At 40.6% G+C, this 23,844-nt stretch overlaps 1 protein-coding gene across 1 annotated transcript in view; it reads left to right on the top strand.

Annotated features, from left to right (window-relative positions):
• Positions 1-2,455, top strand: part of SUGCT (succinyl-CoA:glutarate-CoA transferase) — a 728,470-nt gene extending 726,015 nt beyond the window's left edge. Inside the window, exon 14 of the mRNA XM_058570632.1 lies at positions 915-2,455. Within this exon, the coding sequence (XP_058426615.1) occupies positions 915-1,078 (164 nt within the window). The 3' untranslated portion in view covers positions 1,079-2,455. The remainder of the gene's footprint in view (positions 1-914) is intronic.
• Positions 2,456-23,844: the final 21,389 nt, after the last annotated feature.

The raw sequence follows: 23,844 nt of genomic DNA, 5'->3' as shown, positions 1-23,844 counted from the left end.
GATAATAAAATCCATGTTCAACAGTTGTTGAAAGTATTGCGTGAGTTACTTTGTTTACAGTGGCTCAGTGCTCAGCAAAGAGCTGGCAATAAATGTCCTTTTCCCCTTGCACTAGGAGCTTCAAGAGAGATGCTGTGACAGCTTTTGTCATCATAATAGCCAGCAGGTTTTGTGTATTATTATGGGTTAGGGAATGCTTACTTAGTGCTTTCGGTCCATTATCTCATTTAAATCCTTACATCAAGACTATGTGGTAAACATTATCATATTCAGCTTAATTGCAGAACATGAGGCTCAGAGAAGTAAAGTAATTTGTCCAAGATGGCTCTGCTAGAAGGTATCAGAGCTGATACCCAAACCCGAGTCTCCCTGGCAATGAAGTTTGCACACATAACTTTTTCTACCACCAAAAGGCTTCAACCATAGTCTGGCTGAGGTTTAGTTGATCTGCAGTCTGTTGAACTAGATCTTAGAACTATATGGTAGACACTGAATAGTAAACTTTTGGGGTTACCTTCATCTGGGGTCAGATTTCCAGCTTCAGAAGGACACTGTGTCCCTGTGGTTATTATTTTCTTGGACCCAGAGAGTCTACTCAGTTGAGTGACCTACCCCCAAGAGTCTTTGAGACAGGACTGGCAGCTTCTGAAGAGGCCTGGCACACCCCAGGCACATACATGCAGCCCCCTAGATGGTGGTGGGCAGGTCAGATGACCACTGCACAGTTGGATGAAACTGAGTCAAGAAAAGCCACACGTGAAAAAACACTTCTTTCCAAAATGATGGTGCATCTGAAAAGGTGTAACTGGCAGTGATATTCTTGCCGTTCATTGAAAACCCCCCAGGCTGCTTGGGTAATTAACTTCCTAAGGTTAGTCATTAACAGGCTTCCTGCTTTCCTCCTCCTTTGACAGGCCCAGCTGTGAGATACAGTAAGTTCAAGATGTCAGAGGCCAGGCCGCCTCCCCTGCTTGGGCAGCACACGACGCACATCCTGAAGGAGGTCCTCAGATACGATGACAGGGCCATCGGGGAGCTGCTTGGCACTGGAGTGGTGATCCAACATGAAGCTGAGTGACAAAGGAAAAATGTTCTTTCTCAAAACCACAATCTGAATGCACTTTACTGGCAACAGCAATTGTCTTTCTGGACCCTTCTTCCCATTTCTGGTGCCTGCCTCAGAGAAGAAGAGTTAAAGTAATTCCAGATTTCCTGCCTGGCGCCTCCAGAATGGCTCAGGTATCAATGAATCTAGTGCCTTCTAAATGTACCCCACCTTTTATTCCTTACCATTTTTTCCCCCAGATAATAGATTAATTGTGGATTTGTAGGATTTTTTCGTAAGGATTTTTTTTTCTGGAAAAAATACATTCCTCATTCTAATTGCATTAATAGCCTAAACGTTTGCCCCTCCAGCCCACGCACGTCTGAAAAAGAGCAGATCTCTTGACATTCTCTACTTGCACATAAAGTCCTCATTTAAACTTTTGTTAGGAAGTCAAAGCAATAAGCAGAATGACAGTCTCAGTGATTGATTTTAAACAGAATAACTTAATTTTGAGCTCACAAACCCTTTGTTAACCTATAATTTAAACCATGGACTGTGCTGATGTCCATTATAAAACTGAGCTCCATTCTCTCCCATGGGGGTAAATATTTGCTTTATGTTGTATTTCTCTGATTATTTCATGATCTGTGGCAGAAAATCAATTCCTACCAATACATTTTGGGTTGTAGGTATCTATCAGCATTTGAGGGCAAAGAATGGTTCTTTAATTGTTACCTTATTTTGAGCCAAGTGCAAATGCAACAGGTTCTTAAATGAATGTCAGATGACTAACTAGGTATTAAATAATGTATAAATAATAACGAACAGAAGAATGAAAGGAAAACATTTCTTTGTAATCTGAGTATCCTCTAAAGAAGAATATATCATGCCATAGTATTAAGTATTTACATTTAAGTATTTGTCAGTGAAGTATAGAAAACATCTTCTGTCCAGAAGGTAGTAACTGTTTTGTATATGTGTTCCAGAATAAATTGTTATTCAGATTGTCAATCACCCAAACCCCAGTACAGACCAAGGAATCAGATGACCCCACGATCAATATCCTGATATGCTCTCAATTCACGGTGGTTAGGCACGCATATTTTAAAGCCATGTCATTACATACCAAGTGGTAATTGGAAATTAAATTACAGATGTTCATCTTTCAAACTGTGATTTGGAGCTAGTTTTCTTTTCGTGTTCTTTTTTATTGGAATGAGTTGAGCCATTTATTCATGCTGTAAGCCCCAATATGTTTCTAGAATCAAGGATTCCAAATAAATAGGAAATTTGTCTTCTCACAAGACCTCATGGGACTTTTAAGAAGAATGCCTACTAATTCTTGAAACAGTTATTGTCCTCCCCACTCTTCTTTTTGTGGACGCCTTATTCCATTAGTTAGAATTTCATCATACAAGGGTCATTTGATGCCTTCTACAGTATTTTTCCTCCAATAGCTAATTCATAGATATATATTTGGAGACATTCACTTTAGACCAGACATCTAAATGAAATTCTTCCATGTATATACAAATAGTAATGAAAATGGTAAAAGGGTGGATGACAGAGAATTGGCAAAACCATGTATCTTGAAAGAGAGATCTACCATTTCTCCTACTGACCAAGTAGATACCTTGAAATACAAATTACTTGGTTACTGAGCAGTAACCCTAAATATCTGGGTAGCTATATGTAGGAGGATACTGATCATTCAGAGAGGTCACAAAATGCCTCTAAAACTTTGAAATCAATCAAGACTGCCGTCTTCATACATAGCAGAGTCACCACTGGAGACCGTCTCCAGTGTAATCGTGTATGTAGCTATCCAGATTTCCACCTACACACTCAAAATGATCCAAGAGCACTTTGAACCTGTTCATCACACAACAGAAAGCATTTACTCTACTGATTTAGTGAGGGAAATGATTTAGAATATATTTCAAGTTCAGATACATAATTAGTCCTGAAAGAAACATTGTGCTTGCTAAAATTTCTAGCAATATGCCCCAGATCAAGTTATGCTTATAAACAAATGTGCTGTTTTAATTATCAAGGCCTATTATTTTACACATTCCCAAAGCTGAACGCACTACTAAGACATGATATGCTCAAGTTCAGTTTGTGTCAAGGCCTGCCTAGGTTGTCCTAGAAAATTCTTTGAAACTTAGTGGGTTAATTATTATGGAATTGAGGGTGTGTCCACAAGCAATTAGGCATCCTTCCCTTGATTTGTTCTTAAACTTTTTGCTGCCATGATTTTCTGGTTAATCAAGCATGATATTTTCCAACATACAGTCTGATACGCTGAATGTTTCCCTAAGAAGAGAAATGAACATTGACCAATTTCCTGTGACTTCCCCCGGTTACTTAGTGTTCTTTTGTCTTTGATCCACCTACTAGGAGTTAGAAGTACAATCATGATTTTAAAAAACAAAGAAGGACTCACATTGCCTATTTCATACTAGGTCATTAGGCTACCTAACCTAGAGACCCCCACAATGGGGGGCTTTTGCATGAAGACTTCAAGACCCCTGCTTTCAACCTTCTTCAGGGAAATTCACACCCACTCATATCTCACCTGAAAATGATATTTCACCAGTGACTCTTTTGTCCTGTGGTGTTGGCATGTTATCTACTTGAAAAGCTTTATAGATGTGAGTCTTGCTTGTCACTCTCCCACATGGCTCAATGCTGCCTTTATCCATAGCACTCATTCTCCAGATAGTGTGCCTAAAGGCTCTGAGAAGGAATGCCAGCCCCGAGCTGAACAGACTGTCCAGATCTTCTGCCTCTCCTCTCACTCCTCATCCCCCATATCCTGACCCTGAGCTATTCATTTTCAAACTCATTCCCCAACATTATGAGATTCTTCTTGCATTTCTTCTACTCATGGGAGACTATCTGCCCTAGTGACCCTTAGAGTTGATGAGATTCTTGAGACACGATGTGCCTGAAAAAAATGGTTGTTAACCTTGATTGTAGTATTGATGATCCTTAGGAGGCCAGAGTATCAAGCTCACGTCTTTTCTCTCTCAATTTTGTGGTACTAGTGCTGGTACAATTATTGTTTGATAAGGAGGATGAAAATGTTCAGAAAAAAGGTACCTATATCCATTCCAACAACAGCTAACGGAAAACAAAAACACATCACAGAGGCTCTTATATTGAGGTGTAGAAGTTTTCTCAGACATCAGGGTAAAATTGTATTTCTTCTTACAATCTTAGTATAGCAATACCAGGGTTAAATGTTTTATAAATTACTACTCTCATAAGATGCTTAAATAGTTTCTCTGTATAGAAACACCAAGCTATCTTCTGGGCACAAATGGTTCTGAACTTTCACACCAGGCTGGCTCTGTGCGGGGCAGGTTTATGTGGTGGAATTAGTGGGGTATAAGTAACCCCAATAGACATATTTCTCCCAACACCCATTCAAAACCATGTCTTCGAGGATCACTCTAGGAAGTTAAAGTGTTACAGACAAATGAATGCAAATACTTGGCGCTCATACATTTATTCCACACACTAGGGGGAGAAGTACAAAAAAGGAGAGTTTTGAAGGAATGAGAGTTGGAATAGGTAAATTTGATTAGCAAGAAAGGAAAAGAGAGACCAGACAGACCCGAGGGCACATTTGCTCTGAAGACTCTGGCGAGCCCATAGCAGTATGAGCCCAGCGCGATGTGTAGATGCAAAGAGGGAAAGGCAGGCACTGGAAGGAGCTCAAACATTACCCAGAAAACAGATTTTACCCACCGCAAAATTTTTTTTGAGAGGTAGCTCTTTTTTCCCATTCCTTAAGACCTTAACATTAAAGGGACTGCCCAGCTCCCGGCCCCTGTGCAACATTCTTAATAAGAGGCTGTGACAGGCAGAATAACGGCCCTCCAAAGACGCCCGTGTCCTAATTCTCAGAACCTATGAACATGTTTTCTTACGTGGCAAGAGGGAACTAAGGTTGCTAATCAGCTGACCTTAAAATAAGGTGAGTATCCTAGATTATCCTGGTGGGCCCAGTATAGTCGCAGGGTTCCTTTAAGTGTGGAAGAGTCAATGTCAGAGTGATATGATGTGGGAAAGACTTTACCGTCCACAGTAAAAATGGACTTTTCCTTAGAACCTCCAGAAGGAACACAGGCCTGCTTGATTTTAGCCCAGGGAGATCTATTTTGGACGTCTGATCTCCAGAACTGTAAGTAATAAATTTTTGTTGTTTTAAGCCCCTAAATTTGTGATATTTTGTTGCAGCACCAGTAGGAAACTAATACAGAGGCTACTCTGCCCTTTGTTTTAAAGTCTAAAGTGACAGGAAAATCACTGCTTTGCAAAGTGGCCGGTTGTCATCTCCTTGTAATTCCATTTTTTTTTCTCTCTCTGTTTTTCTGCTTACTTCCTTTCCTACTTTTCTCTTTTTCCAGTCTTTGAACCTTCTCCTCTTCCTCTCTTTCTCTGTGGCAATAATCTTTTTCCTCCTTCTCATTTGTCTTCCTCCTCCCCCTCCTCCTCCTCATCTCCCGCTCTCTGCATAGACACACACAGACAGTTATGTATCTGTGTTGCACAAGCATGGGTACCAAAACCTGTGACTGATCTTCAGAAAAATAGGACTTGCTTAATAATTTGGGAGATCACTAGTGGTAATTCTGGTCGTGACTTCACCTCCACAAGCAAATTTGAATTAATCTCTGGATATGGTGGTTCTTAAATAACTGGCTGCTCCTTCTTCTCCCTCTAAACTCAGGGAAAGAAATGAAGGAGTGTCCCAGATGCCACTCTGGGCTGGTGGAGCCCTAGGGCTTACTACCTCTCTGTCACTGCCTCCAGTTCTAAGAAATAAACTAAAATAAATAAAATATAGTCCAGAGCAGAGTCTAGACTCTGTGAAGGCCTGGGCCTTGCTTCCGTGGTTATTGAGCCTTCATGAGAGGAAGGAGAGGGAGGGCATGAGGGCCCATGGTTTTGCTCCACCTCTAGGCCTTGGCCTTTGTTTCTTGTTCTTTCTTAGAAATGGCAGCTTACTTGGCCTTCAGGGGGTGATTAGTAGTGTGTCCCTAGCTATTTTAGTCAAACGGCCTCCAGAAGGATGGTGCCTTCTCCTCTGCCTTGGTTTTGCCATCTATTAAACAGGGTAAGTGGATCCTCACGGCTCCCTTTGCTGCTTCTTTCAACAGGATGGAAAACACTTTGACACATCCCTCCTTTTTCCTCTCCCCTTTCTCTTTCTTTGCAAATTAACCACATGATGGTCTGTTCAATTCAAGTTGGTTTCTTTGGCTCCTGACCACATAGATTGGAGGAACAATGCTTTCCTGCTCCTCATCCTGTCACCCGCACCCTTTCCTCTCACCCAGAACTTTCGCACAAGTGCTCACCACGAAGCAAGACACTCAGCTTCGGAACACACAACTGAGATGTTGAGAGGAAAGAAATTAATGTAAAACTTCCACAGGAAAATATCATTCTTTTCACTCCTTTACCTCTTTGTGAACACTAAAGACAAATTTGGATTTCCATAGTACCTCTTGGTATGAGATGTGGCAACATGTGTAACACACATTCACCCTCACAGTCTTGGACTTATGTTTTTAGATTTTACAAACAATTTCCTGGCTATTCTTGATAGAAGCTCTGAAATATACTAATAATGGATACTATTGTGTTCTTTCTTTGGAGAGGATCAAGAAAATTGTAGCGTCCGTTTTGAGTAGCCTGTTAAAGAATTCCTATTTCTGGAGGCAGAAAAGTGCACTATATTTTCCTGTCTAGGATTACCCTTATGTAGAGCCAAACATGCTTGCAGTGGCAATGACACAGACAAGAAGTTAAGACAGAAATGCAAGGACCCAGGTCACCTCTGGAAATAGTGCCCAGTGACCTAGGACTCTGAGAATCTTCTCAGCCTGACTTGCTGTGTGGTGCAATGGGAAAGGTCTAAGGAACAGCAAGCTGAAGTGTCTTATTCTTACAAACATGGCGAAGGTGGAAATATCCAATCATTAGGTCTTCCACCCCTGGGCCCATGTTTCCCATCTTCTGAATCCCAAACATTCTGTCTGGTTACTTTGTGGGAAAACCTAAGTGAAAGGATGTGGGCTCAGTATGCAGACAGAAGTGGTACTCAGGACTCGCTAAGTCAATCAGTTAGCTGAACTCACCGACCGAACAATGGAGAGATGATAGTGATCAGAACTCGATGTTTTACGCAGCTACTCCCATATGACCCAGGTCGCATGAGGTGAAATGAGTAGCTTGGTGGGTATCTGTGTAGGTGCATTTCTGGGGGAAGGTTTATTAACTCAGCAGAGCAAGCACTCAGATCTAGAATAGGCCCAGTTAGGGGAGGAAGAGGACTCTGCCAGTAGTCAAAGTTATTACCTTTAATTTCCTATGCCAAATGGAAAGAGATTTACTCTACTCATCCCTGTGAAATAAGAACTCTTATTATATATATTTTGTTCTCTCTCTTAGGACACATAATAGATACAGGTCAGCAATGCTGGCAGATCTTTTCATGAGTTCTGTGACTGGGGTTAAATTTGATGCTAAATAATAATAATAACAATAATTATAACAAACATCTATTAAGTTCTTACATGTACAGCACTGTTGCAAGTACATTTACATGTACTAAGTCACTTAATACATGTGCCTGGGAAGGCCTGATGGATGTTCTGCCTGAAGAGGGCATCATGTCAGTGTGGGCACACTCACATGTCCTCTACTCTACTGTCTTCAGTGTGACTGAGTGATACCCTGCCATTATTAACATGAACACTACCCTCAGATTGTGTCCCTAAACCTCATGGGCACTAGGACTTTTGGGATCTTCACAGGGATAAAGGGCAAGACATGTCGGGGCCAAAAGAAAGATTAAATGGAGTCCTAAGTTGCTGATGAAGTAAGTCAAAAGCAGCTCTCCCAAAGACCACTGCTGAGAAAAATGAGAGAACCTTGAGCACTTGGATTTAACCACATAGGGGAGCATCATTTAGTGCACTAGAGGACAGCCAGCACACTAAGGAAACCTGAGGGACAATGCACTGGGAGAGGCAATCCACTGTAAATGAACTACAGCTTGCCAAAGACACTGAAAAGATGTTGGAAAATGAGTGGAAAATGGACGCCCATTTCCAATTAAATTTCAGATTCTCCTTGGACAAATGAAAGAAATATGAGAGATGTCTAGAATGATATCTATGACTCCAGCAGGAGTTGAAAATTATATTAGTAGGAAAATATTCATTGTGTAAAAACCTACTCTATAAGCAAATTCAATGAAAAATGTAATCTCCCCAGGTGAGATGATAACAGCAGCAGTGAACCATACAGATAACTTCTTTTGGTTTGTTTGGAGCATTTTCAAAGTATTAGAGTGAAGAGGAGAGGGAAGTACATTTCTGTGTTTGTCTGTTAACCCATGCATGAAACTTTTTTGGTTTTTTGGGGGTTTTTTTTCCTGAGAAAGATTCACCCTCAGCTAACATCTGTTGCCAATCTTCTTGTGTTTGCTGAGGAAGATTTTCCCTGAGCTAACATCTTTTGCCAATCTCCCTCTTTTTTTTTGTATGTGGGCTGCTGCTACACCACGTCCACTGACAGACAAGTGGTGTAGGTCTGCACCCAGGAACTGAACCTGGGCCACTGAAGCGGAGCTCGCTAAACTTAACAACTAGGCCACTGGGGCTGGCCCAAATGAAACTTTTTCTGATAGCCACAGTTGGAAGTGATTTCTGCATCTTGTTTGCTAACTCAGTCCTCTGTATTTATCTGACCATAACAGTTATCACACATGGAGTTATAATTACTGGTCACCAATTACTCTCTCCCATTAAACTATCATATCCTTGTGGGTATCATAGTCACCGTTGTATCTCCAGTGATTATTATGATGCCTACTCTGTAGGAGAGCCACAATAAGTATCTGTTGAATAGACATTCTCTCACCCACCAGATTACAGGTTCTATGAGAGAGGTACTGATAATATTCATTTTTTTATTACTCATAGTACCTGTAATAAATAGTCTTCAAAGATGGTCACCATCAATTCCTCCTTACCTATATGCACATGTCTCTCTTCCCATCAAGAGATGCACTTTATTTCCCTTTCCCTGGAATCTGAGCTGGGCTGGTGGCTTGCTTTTATTTTTTCTAACTTCTTATTTTAAGTAATTTTAGATTTACAAAAAATTACAAAAATAGAACACAAAATTCCCATATACTCTCTGCCCAGTTTCCACTAATGTTAACATTTTATATAACCAATGTACAATTATCTAAGCTAGAAAATTAACATTGATACAATACCATTAATTAATCTATTCAAATTTCATCAATTGTCTCGCTTTGGTAGGCAGAATTCTAAAATAGTCCCCAAGATTTCCAGCCCCCTGATGTACACATGCTTTCTCCCAGTTATTCAGTCAAACACTAATCTAAGGGCTGCTATGGAAAGATTTTGCAGTTGTAATTAAGTTCCAAAATCAGTTGACTTGAAGATAGGACAATTATCTGGGTGGGCATAACCTAATCGCATGAATCCTTTAAATCTGGGTCTAGAGGTCAAAGACATTAGCCCAGAGATTTGAAGCACAAAGGAGATTTGACATGAGAGAACTTTCCAAAAGTGACTCCCTTTGACCAACAGAATGTGGTAGAAGTGATACTGTGATAATTGTAGACCAAGCCTTGAAGAGGTTAGCATCTTCCTCTTCTGCTCTTGGAAATCAACCACCATGAAAGAAGTCTGACTACTATCCTCTGAGGAAGTCCATGACCACTGTTTGGAGAGAGAGGGGCCACTTGGAGGAGCACAAAGACATCAGACATGTGAGTGAAGGTTTCTTGGACCTCTAGCTCACCTCTGCAACCAAGTGAATACGACTAAGTGAGAGACCCCAGCCACTGCCACATGGGGCAGAAGAACTGCCCAGCTGAACCTCTCCCAAATTTCTGACCCACATAAATTGATGTTTTAGTCTACTGTTTTGAGATGGTTTGTTACATAACAATACATAAGTAAACATCTAACTCAGAAAAGAATCTCAATAAATATTTGATAAAGGTAGTTTGATGAATAGTTTTCATGGAATCTTGGCTGATTGAAATAGGAAGTAATATACTATGGTTTAATAATTATCTTTTCTGTTGAAAGAGGGCAACTAAAAACCTGCTTTTGTTGAAAGTTCTTCTAAAATGCATTAGCCTACTATTGTCACTTAAGGAACAGAATATGTTGAATTATTTTCATGATGTGGTGCCTCAGGGTCATCATTCCGACCAGATGCAAATCTCTTCCCTTTCTCAGGTGAAACTGAGGACACTTCAGATTAGAAATCGTCATGTTTCCGATCTGGGAAGAGGTTAAACTTAGGAAAGTTTTAAGTTACTGAGAGATTTCCATAGCAGGCAGCCTCTAAGATGGCCCCAGTGAGGCTCACCCCTGCTTTACACCTTTGTGCTGTCCCTTCCCACCTTGTACCAAGGTTGTTCTGTGGACATAGCATGTAACAGAGGTGATGGTATATCACTTTTGAGATTAGGTTATGAAAAACTGAAGCTTCTGTTTTCTTTCTCTCTATCTCTATCTCTCATTCTCTCTCTCTCTCATCGCTCACTCTGGGGGGAGCTAATTGCCAAGGAGCAAGCAGCCCTAGGTAGAGGCCCACATGACAAGGAATTGAAGCCTCTGGCCAACAGCTGATGAGGAATTGAGACCTGCCAGCCTGCCAAGAACCGCATGAGTGAGTTTGGAAGCAGATTCTCCAGACTCACTAGAGCCTGGAGATGACTGTAGCCCCTGCCAACAGCTTATGAACATCTCAGAATCATGCAGCTAAGCCACTCCCAGATTTCTGACCCTCAGAAACTGTGTGAAATAATAAATATTTGTTGTTTTAGCTTTATTTTTAATAGATTAGGTTAGCCTTAGTTTGGGGCAATTTGTTGCACAGCAATAGATAACTAATATAGTTCCCTATTAGATCATGGCAAAAAGTCATTTTTAATATATGACTTTCAGTTTTGACCTTTGATGTAAACTTCACCAATTATCTCCGCTTTAAGTGTGATACACCTATACAGCCTTGTGTGGAGGCATTAGGAAGAAGAAGGAGCAGTGTTGCCTGCTGTGTGTTAACTTCTTTGTGGGAGTTCAAGGTAGAAATTACAGCAGTAATCACAGAGTGGGTATAGGGGTGTGGCAGGTGGAACACAAATGAGGAACTTCCAAAAGGATCCCTCAGAATGGTCTCCGCATTCACAGTGTGTTCTAGACGCAGTGGTTCTCAAGGAGGAGGGAAGCAATTTTTTCCCCATGGGACATTTGACAATGTCTAGAGACATCTTTGGCTCTCATAACTGGGGCAGCAGGGGGGACAGTTTGCTACTGGCATCTAGTGAGTAGAGGCCAGGGATGCTGATAGACATGAACAACGCGCAGGACAGCCCCACAACAAAGAATTTTTCAGCCTAAAATGTCGATACTGCTGCTGTTGAGAAACGCTATTCTAGAGGAAGTTGATCCTTGAGACAGAAGAGCAGGTGCCTGACTGGTCACTTCTCTGTCCTTTTTTAATATTATATAAGCTAAAAGGAGGAGGGAGATGGGCTTACTGAGGTATAATATGATCCCCAGAGAAAGCTTACAAATGTTGTTTCATTGGGTTTTTTTTTGTGTGGAAATGTGAAATCTTTGTTTTGACTTCTTGAGACAAGTGTGTTTCTAAAGTGGAGGGACCAAAACATTCTAGTTAAAGGAGGGAACTTGTTAGTTGTTTTTCACAGTTGCAGTTAGTTACATTAAGGGCATAAATCAAATTGCTGGAAAAATTTTAGTCCTTAATATAATCAGAGAACTGTAACATGCCCAAGGGACACTGGCCAGGCCACATTCCTCTTCGGGCCATAGTTTACTTTGTAGACTAAGGGGCTTTGATGAGATAACTTCTCATATTCTTATATCAAGTTCTTCCATTCTATGATTCTTTCATTTAGGGTCATACTATAGATGCACAGAAAATGCCATAAGTATAGAGAAGAGTGATGGACAGGTTTGAACAATACTATTTAATGGAGGAATCAGGAGTACCCCCTTTGGGTAACTGGTGATCCAGAACTGTGGGGAAGTAGAGTGTTTACAAAGTTAACAAATACGAAGTGGGATAATCCACACATTCCTTGGTACATCTTCCTATCTCTTTGATGTATGCACTCTGCAGGTGTCTCCTCTGGAGAAGACTTGAGGTGTGATTGAGGCTGAAGTGTTCAGCATGAGAAGGGTCTCAGTCAGGGCTAGCGGATCGGATCTCAGTTGCAGCCTCAGCAGAACCCCGCTGACCCCTTGATCAGCCAGGCCCAGTAATAGTCCCCCACACCCTTGACAACCTGCAGATCTGGATGTCATAGGGTCTTCTCTACAATGTGGAACTTTTGAGAGAACCTGAGGGCACAAAAAGGAAACAATGTGGGAAACAATCAGCATTTGCAATTCTGTCCAGTTTTCTCTGACAGGTTAAAGTGAGAACCAAAAAACTCACCAACAAGCTTCCCATTGGGAAAAGCTACGTCACCAAAGGAAATGATATTTCAAAGAACTGAATGGAAAAAGGACATTTAAAGGTCATAAGATAGAATTTAAGCCTAGATGATGACTTTTTCTTGGCCCTAATTTTCAACTCTATAGACCTAAGCAAGTTACACCTAGAAGATATGCAAAAGAAAGGGCATCTGGCAATCAGACTTCTGTACCAGTTTGTTGATTTTATTCAACTATCAGACCATGGCCAGGCTCCCAGATCCACCCATTCCTTTCCACATCCACAGTCACCATTGTAACCCACGCCCTTCTTGCTGCCTTTCCTTCTGCCCTTCTGCCATTCTTGTCCTTCCTTTCAAACCCAGTTTAAAAAGTTGCCTGTCTAGTAAACCTTTTTAAGATTCATTACAGTCCATTCTGATTATAACTGATTACTTCTTTACCCTGCTCCATACTTATGCCTGACTTTATTTTGCCATCAACAGGATTGTTGAAGATCTTGTGTTTGTTAAGCTTTGGGCGGATAGAGAGGATTGGGACAAGGTGCTCAACATCAAGGAACTGGAAATCGAGCTGGAAAGGCAAGACACTTATATAAACTTAATGCAGAGTAACTTATGGGATTATGTGAGAAATGCCAGTGGTATTGTAGTTCAGAGGAGGGGATAATCTCTGTAATGTGGTGTCTTTAGGAAAGTAATTGTGTAGGAAACCAACCTTCATCTTCAAAGAAGAGTGAGACTTAAATAAGCGAAGGCAGGTAGAGTATTATATGCAGAGGTGAGCAAGCCATGGAGGCAGGAAAGCCATGACGTATTTGGAAATAGAGATCTTGAGTAAACAAATTTAGTTAAAGAGAGCATGTGAATAGCAAAAGGGGGGCTGCTATACTGGCAATACATTGGAAGACTGGAGAGGAGCAGATTTCAGAGGGTAGTTAGAAACCTTGAAAGTCAAGAGGATAATTTTTCTGTGGGCACTGGGATGCCATTGTAGATTTCCCAACAAGGAAGTGACTTGCCCAATGCTGTACTTTGAGAAGAGGGCCCTGGTAGTGGTGATCAAGTATACTGGAGTGCACAAGGACCGGAGCCAAATGACTGACTGCCATATCTGCCCATGAGTCAGTAAGGGCCTGGACCAGAGATATGGTCATATATGTTGCTTTATACATTTTGTTCCAAATATCTATGTTGTATTAGCTTAACCAGACTATAAATGCCTTGTAAACCAGGAATATTTTTCCCTAGTTTTACAGCATGTCCCCTTCTTGCCTATACAGTGCTCAGGATTAAGTGCTTGCTTGTGGGTAAATGTTATTGTTATTATTACTCTATCCATTTTTATCTGGTCTAGCTGCTCCAAATGGGTTATAAGCACACAGCACTGTGTGGGCAATCATGTAAGGATTTGTGATATACACTATATTTTCTATGTAATATATTCTCTAGGGTCAAGGGTACAGAGCCACTTAGAGCAGATCTATCGTATTCAAGCTGTGACTTCTGAGGGTTGTGTTGGAAGACGGAGCCTTGAGAAGCCACTGCCAACTTTTAGGCTCTAGAAACTTACTACCTCATCAGGCTTCAAGATTAATCCTTCTCTGGAAGAAGATATATTTATACAAGGTCATGGTAGTGGTTACATTTAGCACATGGGAGAAATTGACGCTAAGTCTGAAAAACTCTAAGGCCATCTGTCTGTCTGCTGCATGAAAAGTGTTAGTCCCTATTACAGATTTAGGCTGAGCCCATATGCCAGTCTGCACAACGGTGCTGCCGTTAATTATGAGATTCTCCCTGGTCAGTTTAGTCATGGCCAATTAAAAAGGCTGTAGAAATTTCCTCAGACCCTGAATTCTAGGTTGCCTTGCGCTACTATTTAACACTTTACTGTCCACATGCTTTATTTCCAAGATATAATGGAAGAGTCTTAAGGATAGAGTTCGTGTCTTCTACCTCTTTTGTATTCTGCTAAGCACCTGGCACAAAACAGGGTCATGAGTTAGTGCCCAGTGAATAGTAGTTGAATTGGTCTGTTGAGAAAGCTTGCTCACTCAGAAAGCTGGAGGACCAGCTATTCCGTTCAACTCATTCTTCACTAGTGAAGATGCACACCTGGTTTTAGTCTGAAAGGCTTGAAGACATGCTAGGAGTAGTTCTACGTGGCCTAAAGTTTAAAAAGTGCCAGAAAGAAAGATGCAACTGGGACAGCGCCCGGCTGTTCAGTTCTACCCGTGGCCTTGATGAAGCCATCTCTGGCACCTTTGGCCAGTTCCTATAACTGACCATTTCACCTTCCCTTCCCCAGCATAGATGGAGCCCCAGAATCCTTCTTAAGCACCACTTTAGACAGCCACTAGAAATAGATCTAAAGTGACACAAAAAATAAAATCTATTTGCCATTTCAAGACTTTTGAAGTGTTAGCCAGTTGCATCTTTGGAAAAACTTCCTGTAAGACTGTAAGGGCAACATAATGAGGACAATAATGCTAATAAGAGGTAACCTTCGCTAGGTGTTTAAATGATCTTCCCCTACATCCATTTCTCCTCCAAAGACAAGTCTATGCCCATCGTGGTGATCCTATTCTACTTGCAGTGATAATTTTAGAATGGGCTTGTGATCCAGTTCTGGCCAATAGGATGAGAGAAGTATACTGGAAAGCTGGACAGTTTGCCTTGCCCTTTCTTATTTAACATGAACGGAAATAATGTGGTCCTGGTTGCCATAGGAAGCCAAAATGTGACCAGGAGAGGAAGCAGTGTTGGAACAAATCAGTGCCAAGAACAGCATATGAGAGAGGGAAAGAACCTAGGTTTTTGACAATCCATCAAGTTCTCAATCATTTTGTGCTGGAAGCCTGCTATTCTGGATTCCAGCCTATATGAAATACCCATTTCCTTATTGTCTTACCCAGTTCGAGTTACTGTTTTTGATGTTTGCCGCCACAATACCTCTGGGTGGGGGAATATCCTAACTTTACAGATACTATCTCATTTATCCTCATAGTGACTCTATAAGGTTGACACTATTTTCATCCCTATTTCTCAGGGGAGGAAACTGAGCATCAGATTGCTTAAGTAACTTTCCTAAGGTCACTTATGCATTGGAGCTGTCTCTGTACTCAGGAACCCACACTCTTAAACATTGTGCTAGAGTCAAGCTGTCTGTCAGTTTATTCCATGGGGAAAACTAAGAAGAAGAATGCTAGGAAATGTCCAGGCTGGGCATGTTGAAGTTTCTAGAAAGTCTTTTTAACACATTAAAGGAAAGGGGATTATGTGTCTGTACCAAGTTGAAGACATAACTAAGGAGCTAATGCCACTCGTGACTTAGAAGTCTATGAAAAGTGTTTAATTTGGCTTCTTTTCTTCTAGCAGGCTGGAGCTATAGTTTAGAAGGAAGGAAAGCTTTACCACCATAAATCAGAGGTTCCTCTCCAAACTCGACATAGGTTGTCTCAGGCCCGTGGAAGGTGGAGTTGGTGCCCTGGGCCGGTGCGTTAGCAAATCATTATGCTGAACGAGTTTGTGTGCGTGTGTCTCAACCAGGGCTGCCACACATGACTAATGCTGCTCAGTGTCACAGTTCCTACTGTGAGGGGACACTGTGTAACCGCTGCTCCTGGAGGGGCCTGTACAGCCTGGAGCCATTCCAGGATTCCACATTGTCAGCCTTCTAATTTCCCCTGGGATGAGCTATTCCTTTTTTTTTTGACAGTACCCTTCCCCAGAATTCATAAAAGCTTTTCTCTTGTTCAGTATATACATGGATCTCCCCCCTTCCCTTTTTTACTTAGAGCCTGGATGGAGTTCAAAAACATTTAAAGTTGAGGTCTATTTATGATTTTTTTGAAGGCATATCTTCCTTTTGTGTATTGATCTCTTTGACCTGCTTGAAGCTTCCTTTGGCCAAACGATGTTCTCAGATGAACAAAGATTCTCTTGAATTATGGCTTGTAATCAAAACTTCAGATGATCTTTAGATAAAATGTAATAAACAATTTAGCAAGAGCTTCCTAAGAATATCTTTCATGTTGTACCCAAATGTGTATCTGTGTCTGCATGTGTTTACTGGAAATTATATGTGATTTCAAAGTTTATCATTGGATACTTTCCCCCAAATCATTGTCAAGTGGATTCTAAGCACTTTATTGAGCATATTTAGACATAGACTGTGTGAAAGTAATTTTGACATATTTTGTGGATGTACTGCAGGCAGTAATGTGTGTGTACTCAGTAAGTGGGCGGGGGGGCTGTGAGTAAAGTTTTACTCAATATGTAAACCTTTTCTTTATACAAAAATTTGAACCATAAATCTCATCCAAAAACCACAAACCTCAAAACTAAAATGACAGGAACTTCTCTAGGGAACTGACTTCACTGTGAGAGAACTTTAGATTTTTTTTTTTTTATTGATGTTTTAATGGTTTCTAACATTGTGAAATTTTGGGTTGTACATTTTTGTTTGTCCATCACCATATATATGACTCCCTTCACCCCTTGTGCCCGCCCCCCACCCCCACTGCCCCTGGTAACCACAGTCCAGTTTTCTCTCTCCATGTGTTGGTTTATATTCCACATATGAGTGAGATCATACAGTGTTTGTCTTTCTCTTTCTGGCTTATTTCACTTAACATAATACACTCCAGGCCCATCCATGTTGTTGCAAATGGGATGATTTTGTCTTTTTTTATGGCTGAGTAGTATTCCATTGTATATATATACCACATTTTCTTAATCCCATCATCAGTCGAGGGACACTTAGGTTGCTTCCACTTCTTGGCTATGGTGAATAATGCTGCAATGAACATAGGGGTGCATAAGCCTCTTTGGATTGTTGATTTCAGGTGCGTTGGATAGATTCCCAGTAGTGGGATGGCTGGATCATAGGGCATCTCTATTTTTAATTCTTTGAGGAATCTCCATACCGTTTTCCATAGAGGCTGCACCAATTTGCATTCCCACCAGCTGTGTATGAGGGTTCCTGTTTCTCCACATCCTCTCCAACATTTGTTGTTTTTTGTCTTGGTGATTATAGCCATTCTAATGGGCATGAGGTGGTATCTTAGTGTTGTTTTGATTTGCATTTCTCTGATGATTAGTGATGTTGAGCATCTTTTCATGTGCCTATTGGCCATCTGTATATCTTCCTTGGAGAAGTGTCTGTTCATTTCCTCTGCCCATTTTTTGATCGGGTTGTTTGTTTTTTTGTTGTTCAATTGTGTGAGTTCTTTATATATTATGGAGATCAACCCCTTGTCAGATGTATGTTTTGCAAATATTCTCTCCCAGCTGGTTGGTTGTCTGTTCATCTTGATTCTGGTTTCGTCTTATAAAAGCTCTTTAATCTGATAAAGTCCCACTTGTTTATTTTTTCTTTAGTTTCCCTAGTCTGGGTAGGCATGTCATCCGAAAAGATTCCTTTAAAACCAATGTCAAATAGTGTGTTGCCTATATTTTCTTCTATGAGTTTTATAGTTTCAGGTCTCACCTTCAGGTCTTTGATCCATTTTGAGTTAATTTTTGTGAATGGCGATAGCACATGGTCCACTTTCATTCTTTTGCATGTGACTGTCCAGTTTTCCCAACACCATTTATTGAAGAGACTTTCCTTTCTCCATTGCATGTTCTTAGCACCTTTGTCGAAAATTACCTGCCCGTACATGTGTGGTTTTATTTCTGGGCTTTCAATTCTGTTCCATTGATCTGTGTGTCTGTTTTTGTACCAGTACCATGCTGTTTTGATTACTATTGCTTTGTAGTATGTTTTGAAGTCAAGGATTGTGATGCCTCCTGCTTTGTTCTTTTTCTTTAGGATTTCTTTAGCTATTCGGGGTCTTTTGTTGCCCCATATAAATTTTAGTATTCTTTTTTCTATTTCTGTGAAGAATGTCATTGGGATTCTGATTGGGATTGCATTGAATCTGTAGATTGCTTTAGGTAATATAGACATTTTAACTATGTTTATTCTTCCAATCCACGTGCATGGGATATCTTTCCATTTCTTTATGTCATCATGGATTTCCCTCAATAATGTCTTGTAGTTCTCATTGTATAGGTCCTTCATCTCCTTGGTAAGATTTATTCCTAGGTATTTTATTCTTTTTGATGCAATTGTAAATGGTATTATCTTTTTGAGCTCTCTTTCTGTTAGTTCATTATTAGCACACAGAAATGCAACTGATTTTTGTAGATTGATTTTGTACCCTGCAACTTTGCTGTAGTTGTTGATTGTTTCTAATAGTTTTCCAACAGATTCTTTAGGGTTTTCTATATATACAATCATGTCATCTGCAAATAGTGAGAGTTTCACTTCTTCGTTACCTATTTGGATTCCTTTTATTCCTTTTTCTTGCCTAATTGCTCTGGCCGAAACCTCCAGTACTATGTTGAACAGGAGTGGTGAGAGTGGGCAGCCCTGCCTCGTTCCTGTTCTCAGAGGAATGGCTTTCAGTCTTTCCCCGTTGAGTATGATGTTGGCTGTGGGTTTGTCATATATGGCCTTTATTATGTTGAGGTACTTTCCTTCTATTCCCATTTTATTGAGAGTTTTTATCATAAATGGATGTTGTATCTTGTCAAATGCCTTCTCTGCGTCTATTGAGATGATCATGTGGTTTTTATTCTTTGTTTTGTTGATGTGATGTATCACGTTGATTGATTTGCAGATGTTGAACCATCCCTGCGTCCCTGGTATAAATCCCACTTGATCATGATGTATGATCTTTTTAATGTATTGTTGTATTCGGTTTGCCAATATTTTGTTGAGGATTTTTGCATCAATGTGCATCAGCGATATTGGCCTGTAATTTTCTTTCTTTGTATTGTCTTTGTCTGGTTTTGGTATCAGGGTGATGTTGGCCTCGTAGAATGATTTAGGAAGTGTTCCATCTTCCTCTATTTTTTGGAATAGTTTGAGAAGGATGGGTATTAAATCTTCTTTGAATGTTTGGTAAAATTCACTGGAGAAGCCATCTGGTCCTGGACTTTTATTTTTTGGGAGGTTTTTGATTACTATTTCAATCTCTTTACTTGTTATTGGTCTATTCAGATTCTCCATTTCTTCTTGGTTCAATTTTGGGAGGTTGTATAAGTCTAAGAATTTATCCATTTCTTCTAGATTGTCCAATTTGTTGGCATATAATTTCTCATAGTATTCTCTTATAATCCTCTGTATTTCCATGGTATCCATTGTAATTTCTCCTCTTTCATTTCTAATTTTATTTACTTGAGCCTTTTCTCTTTTTTTCTTAGTAAGCCTGGCTAAGGGTTTGTCGATTTTGTTTATCTTCTCGAAGAACCAACTCTTTGTTTCATTAATCCTGTCTACTGTTTTTTTCGTCTCAATTTCATTTATTTCTGCTCTGATTTTTATTATTTCTCTCTTTCTGCTGGCTTTGGTCTTTGTTTGTTCTTCTTTTTCCATTTCTGTTAGGTGTAATTTAAGGTTGCCTATTAGGGCTTTTTCTTGTTTGTTAAGGTGGGCTTGTATCGCTATGAGTTTCCCTCTCAGGACCACTTTTGCTGCATCCCATATGGTTTGATATGGCATGTTATCATTTTTGTTTGTTTCCAGATAGTTTTTGATTTCTCCTTTAATTTCATCAATGACCCATTGGTTGTTCAGTAGCATGTTGTTTAATCTCCACATTTTTGTCACTTTTCCAGTTTTTTTTTCATGGTTCGTTTCTAGTTTCATAGCCTTATGGTCTGAAAAGATGCTTGTTATGATTTCAATCTTCTTAAATTTATGGAGGCTTGCTTTGTTTCCCAACCTATGGTCTATCCTAGAGAATGTTCCATGCGCGCTTGAGAAGAATGTGTAGTCAGCTGCTTTTGGATGGAGTGCTCTGTATATGTCTACTAGGTCCATCTCGTCCAGTTTTTCATTTAAGTCTACTATTTCTTTATTAACTTTTTGTCTGGATGATCTATCCATTGCTGTAAGTGGGGTGTTAAGATCCCCTACTATTATTGTGTTGTTGTTGATTTCTCCTTTTAGGTTTGTTAATAGTTGCTTTATGTACATTGGTGCTCCTATGTTGGGTGCATATATATTTATAAGTGATATGTCTTCTTGATATAGTGTCCCTTTTATCATTATATATTTCCCTTCTTTGTCTTTCTTAACCTGTTTTATCTTGAAGTCTACTTTGTCTGATATGAGGATGGCAACACCTGCTTTCTTTTGTTTGCCATTAGCTTGGAGTATTGTCTTCCATCCTTTCACTCTGAGCCTGTGCTTGTCTTTAGTGCTAAGATGTGTTTCCTGAAGGCAGCATATTGTTGGGTCTTGCTTTTTAATCCATCCTGCCACTCTGTATCTTTTGATTGGAGAGTTCAATCCATTTACATTTAGGGTAATTATTGATATATGAGGGCTTAATGTTGCTGTTTTGTCACTTATTTTCTGGTTCTTTTGCATTTCCTTTGTTTCTTGTCCCATTTGTTTTGGACTGCCCATTCAGTTTGGTTGTTCTGTCTTATGACTCTTCTAGTTTTCTCTTTGTTTATCATATGTGGTTTTGCTTTGATTATTTGTTTAGTGGTTACCTTGAGGTTTGGGCAAAAAATCTTGTGTATGAGATAGTCCATTATCTGATGGCCTCCTATTTCCTTATACTAAGTCAATTCAGTCACTTTCCTCTTCCCCTTCTAAGTCGTTCTTGTTATACCTTATTCTATCTTGTGTTGTGGCTGTGTGTTTACAGTGATGAGGTTAAATTTATTTTTGGTGAATTTCTTCCTTTGATCATTGAATTTAGTATTTAAGTGGTTGCTAACCTGTTCCGGTAAAGATCTACTATTTTTCTGAGTTTGTCTACCTACTTTTCTCCTTCCTCCAAGCTTTGTGTTCCCTTTCTCTTCTTTTTTTCAGGCCTGAGGGCCTTCTTGAGTATTTCTTGTAGTGGGGGTCTCGTGGCCATGAACTCCCTTAGCTTTTGTTTATCTGGGAGAGTTACTATTTCTCCATCATATTTGAAGGATATTTTTGCTGGATAGAGTATTCTTGGCTGAAAGTTTTTGTCTTTCAGTATTTTGAATATATCATTCCAGTCTCTTCTAGCCTGTAAAGTTTCTGTTGAGAAATCCGCTGAGAGCCTGATGGGAGTTCCTTTGTACGTTATTTTTTGTTTTTGTCTAGCTGCTCTTAATATTGTTTCTTTGTCATTGACCCTGGCTAGCCTTACCACTAGGTGTCGTGGTGAAGGCCTTTGTCTGTTAATATATATAGGTGTCCTGTTGGCTTCGCTTACTGGTATTTCCTGCTCCTTCCCCAGATTTGGGAAATTCTCAGCTATTATTTCCTTGAATAGGCTCTCTGTTCCTCTTTCCCTCTCCTCTCCCTCAGGAATACCTATAATTCTTATGTTACATTTTCTAATAGAGTCAGATATTTCTCGGAGTCTTTCTTCATTTCTTTTTAGTCTTAGTTCTCTCTCCTCTTCCATCTGGAGTATATCTGTATTCCTATCCTCTAAAGTACTAATTCTTTCCTCCATATTGTCAGCTCTGTTCTTTAAAGATTCCAGATTCTCCTTTATCTCCTCCATTGTGTACTTCATCTCCATCAGTACTGATTGGTTTTTCTTTATGATTTCAATCTCTTTTGTGAAGAAACTCCTAATCTCATTGAATTGTTTGTCTGTGTTGTTTCGTTGAGTGTTTTTATGATAGCTATTTTGAAATCTCTGTCATTTAGTTTATGGATTTCTGTGTCTTCGGGGTTGATTTCTGGGTGCTTGTCATTTTGTTTCTGGTCTGGTGATTTCATATATTTTTGCATTGTGGTTCCTGTGTTGGTTTTGTTTTTCCTTATCCTGGAAATCTCTGGTTGCAATTTCCACCTGCCGCCACTGTCTGGTGGTAAAGGGCTGTGTAGTCTAAGCCCCCTGTGCTCTGCCCCGGTTTTTCTGCTGCGATCCGCAGTTTTGATTTTTTTTCCCGCTGCGATCCACGGGTCCAGTCGTTTGATCAGGTCTGCTGCGGATCGCTAGGTCTGGTCTGGTCTGTTCAGCTGCAGAGTCCGGTTTGCGGGGAGGGGGGAGCTCTCTCTTTTGCCCTCTGGATCCCTGACGTGGGAGGCTTCTCGTTTGCCCCTCTTTATCCGCTCTCTGGGGTGCTCAGATGTTGATGGTAGCCCTGTGGCTCCTCTGAGTCCTCTGTGCCAGAGTTTCCCACTGGCTGAGAGAGTCCGAAGAGCCACGGTTTCCCCGCTGAGGGCCGCCCCTCCCCCCTCTCTGGGAGCCGCGCTGACCGGGATCGCTGATCTGATGAGGAGGGAGAGGAGTTCTCCTTACCTCTCCCCACTTCCTCTGGGGGCCCAGCACGTTCCGCTCTCAGATGTGTGGCAGTGTGGATCCCTCCGCTCTAGCTTTTCACTGTCTGGGATTCCGTTGTTGGTCTGTGACTGTTGCTTTTGTTGTATCTTGTCGGGGGAAGAGTTCACGGGAAAGCTCACTCCGCCATGATGCTCTAGATTTTTTTTTTGAACCTTAACCTTTCTACACCAAGTGCTGACAATTAGTATAGAGACTAGACTTGGAGATTTTCAGTTCTAGAACTAAAAGCCTGGCAGAGTTATCAGATACTTGAGGATTTACCTCTTATGATGCTGAGTCTTCTTTGGCTTTACATTTCTAAAATATGCTCATCACATTAAATTGTTTTTGCACATGTGTGTGCCATATATTCTGAAAATACCTGGTGACAGAACCAGACACGGTGAAAACACTGAAGATCTAAACAGAGCTCGGGTCTGCACCGTCCTCTCAGATGAACGGCTCTCCCACCCTCCTCTCAGCACTCAGGTTTATTCCTCTTCTGTGGCTCCTAATTCTTCCTTCACCTTCCCAGGGATGCCACGTGTCCTATTTCTCTCTCTTTCCTGGGGGGGGGGGGGCTACATTATCTTCTTTTATCTTTTCTTCTTTGTTTGGATGGGACAGAGTGGAGGTCGGGATTGAATTTAATTTCTTCCTTTCTTTATCTCCAGTTTTTCCTTTTTTCAATAGAATCTGATTCTTGTTTTCTGGATGCTATCTTGTTTCAAGTCTCTCTGAGAATGTTAATTCAAATTTTTCCTTTTTAAAAAAATATTATCCTCTGTTTCCTAATTATTTCTCTTTTCTCTGGGTCGTTCTTCCTGTTTATCTCTGTCGTGCTGCAGGTTTTCTCTAGTTGTGTGGTGACCCTCAGTCGTCCATTCACACGTGCGAATGGAGCGACGGTGGCCTGGCTGGTGTTCCCCTGTGGGCAG

Source organism: Diceros bicornis, chromosome 3 (genome assembly GCF_020826845.1).
Source record: "Diceros bicornis minor isolate mBicDic1 chromosome 3, mDicBic1.mat.cur, whole genome shotgun sequence".
Taxonomy (NCBI): domain Eukaryota; kingdom Metazoa; phylum Chordata; class Mammalia; order Perissodactyla; family Rhinocerotidae; genus Diceros; species Diceros bicornis.
Note: the sequence above shows the minus strand (reverse complement) of the source record. Positions and strands in the feature narration are given on the sequence as shown.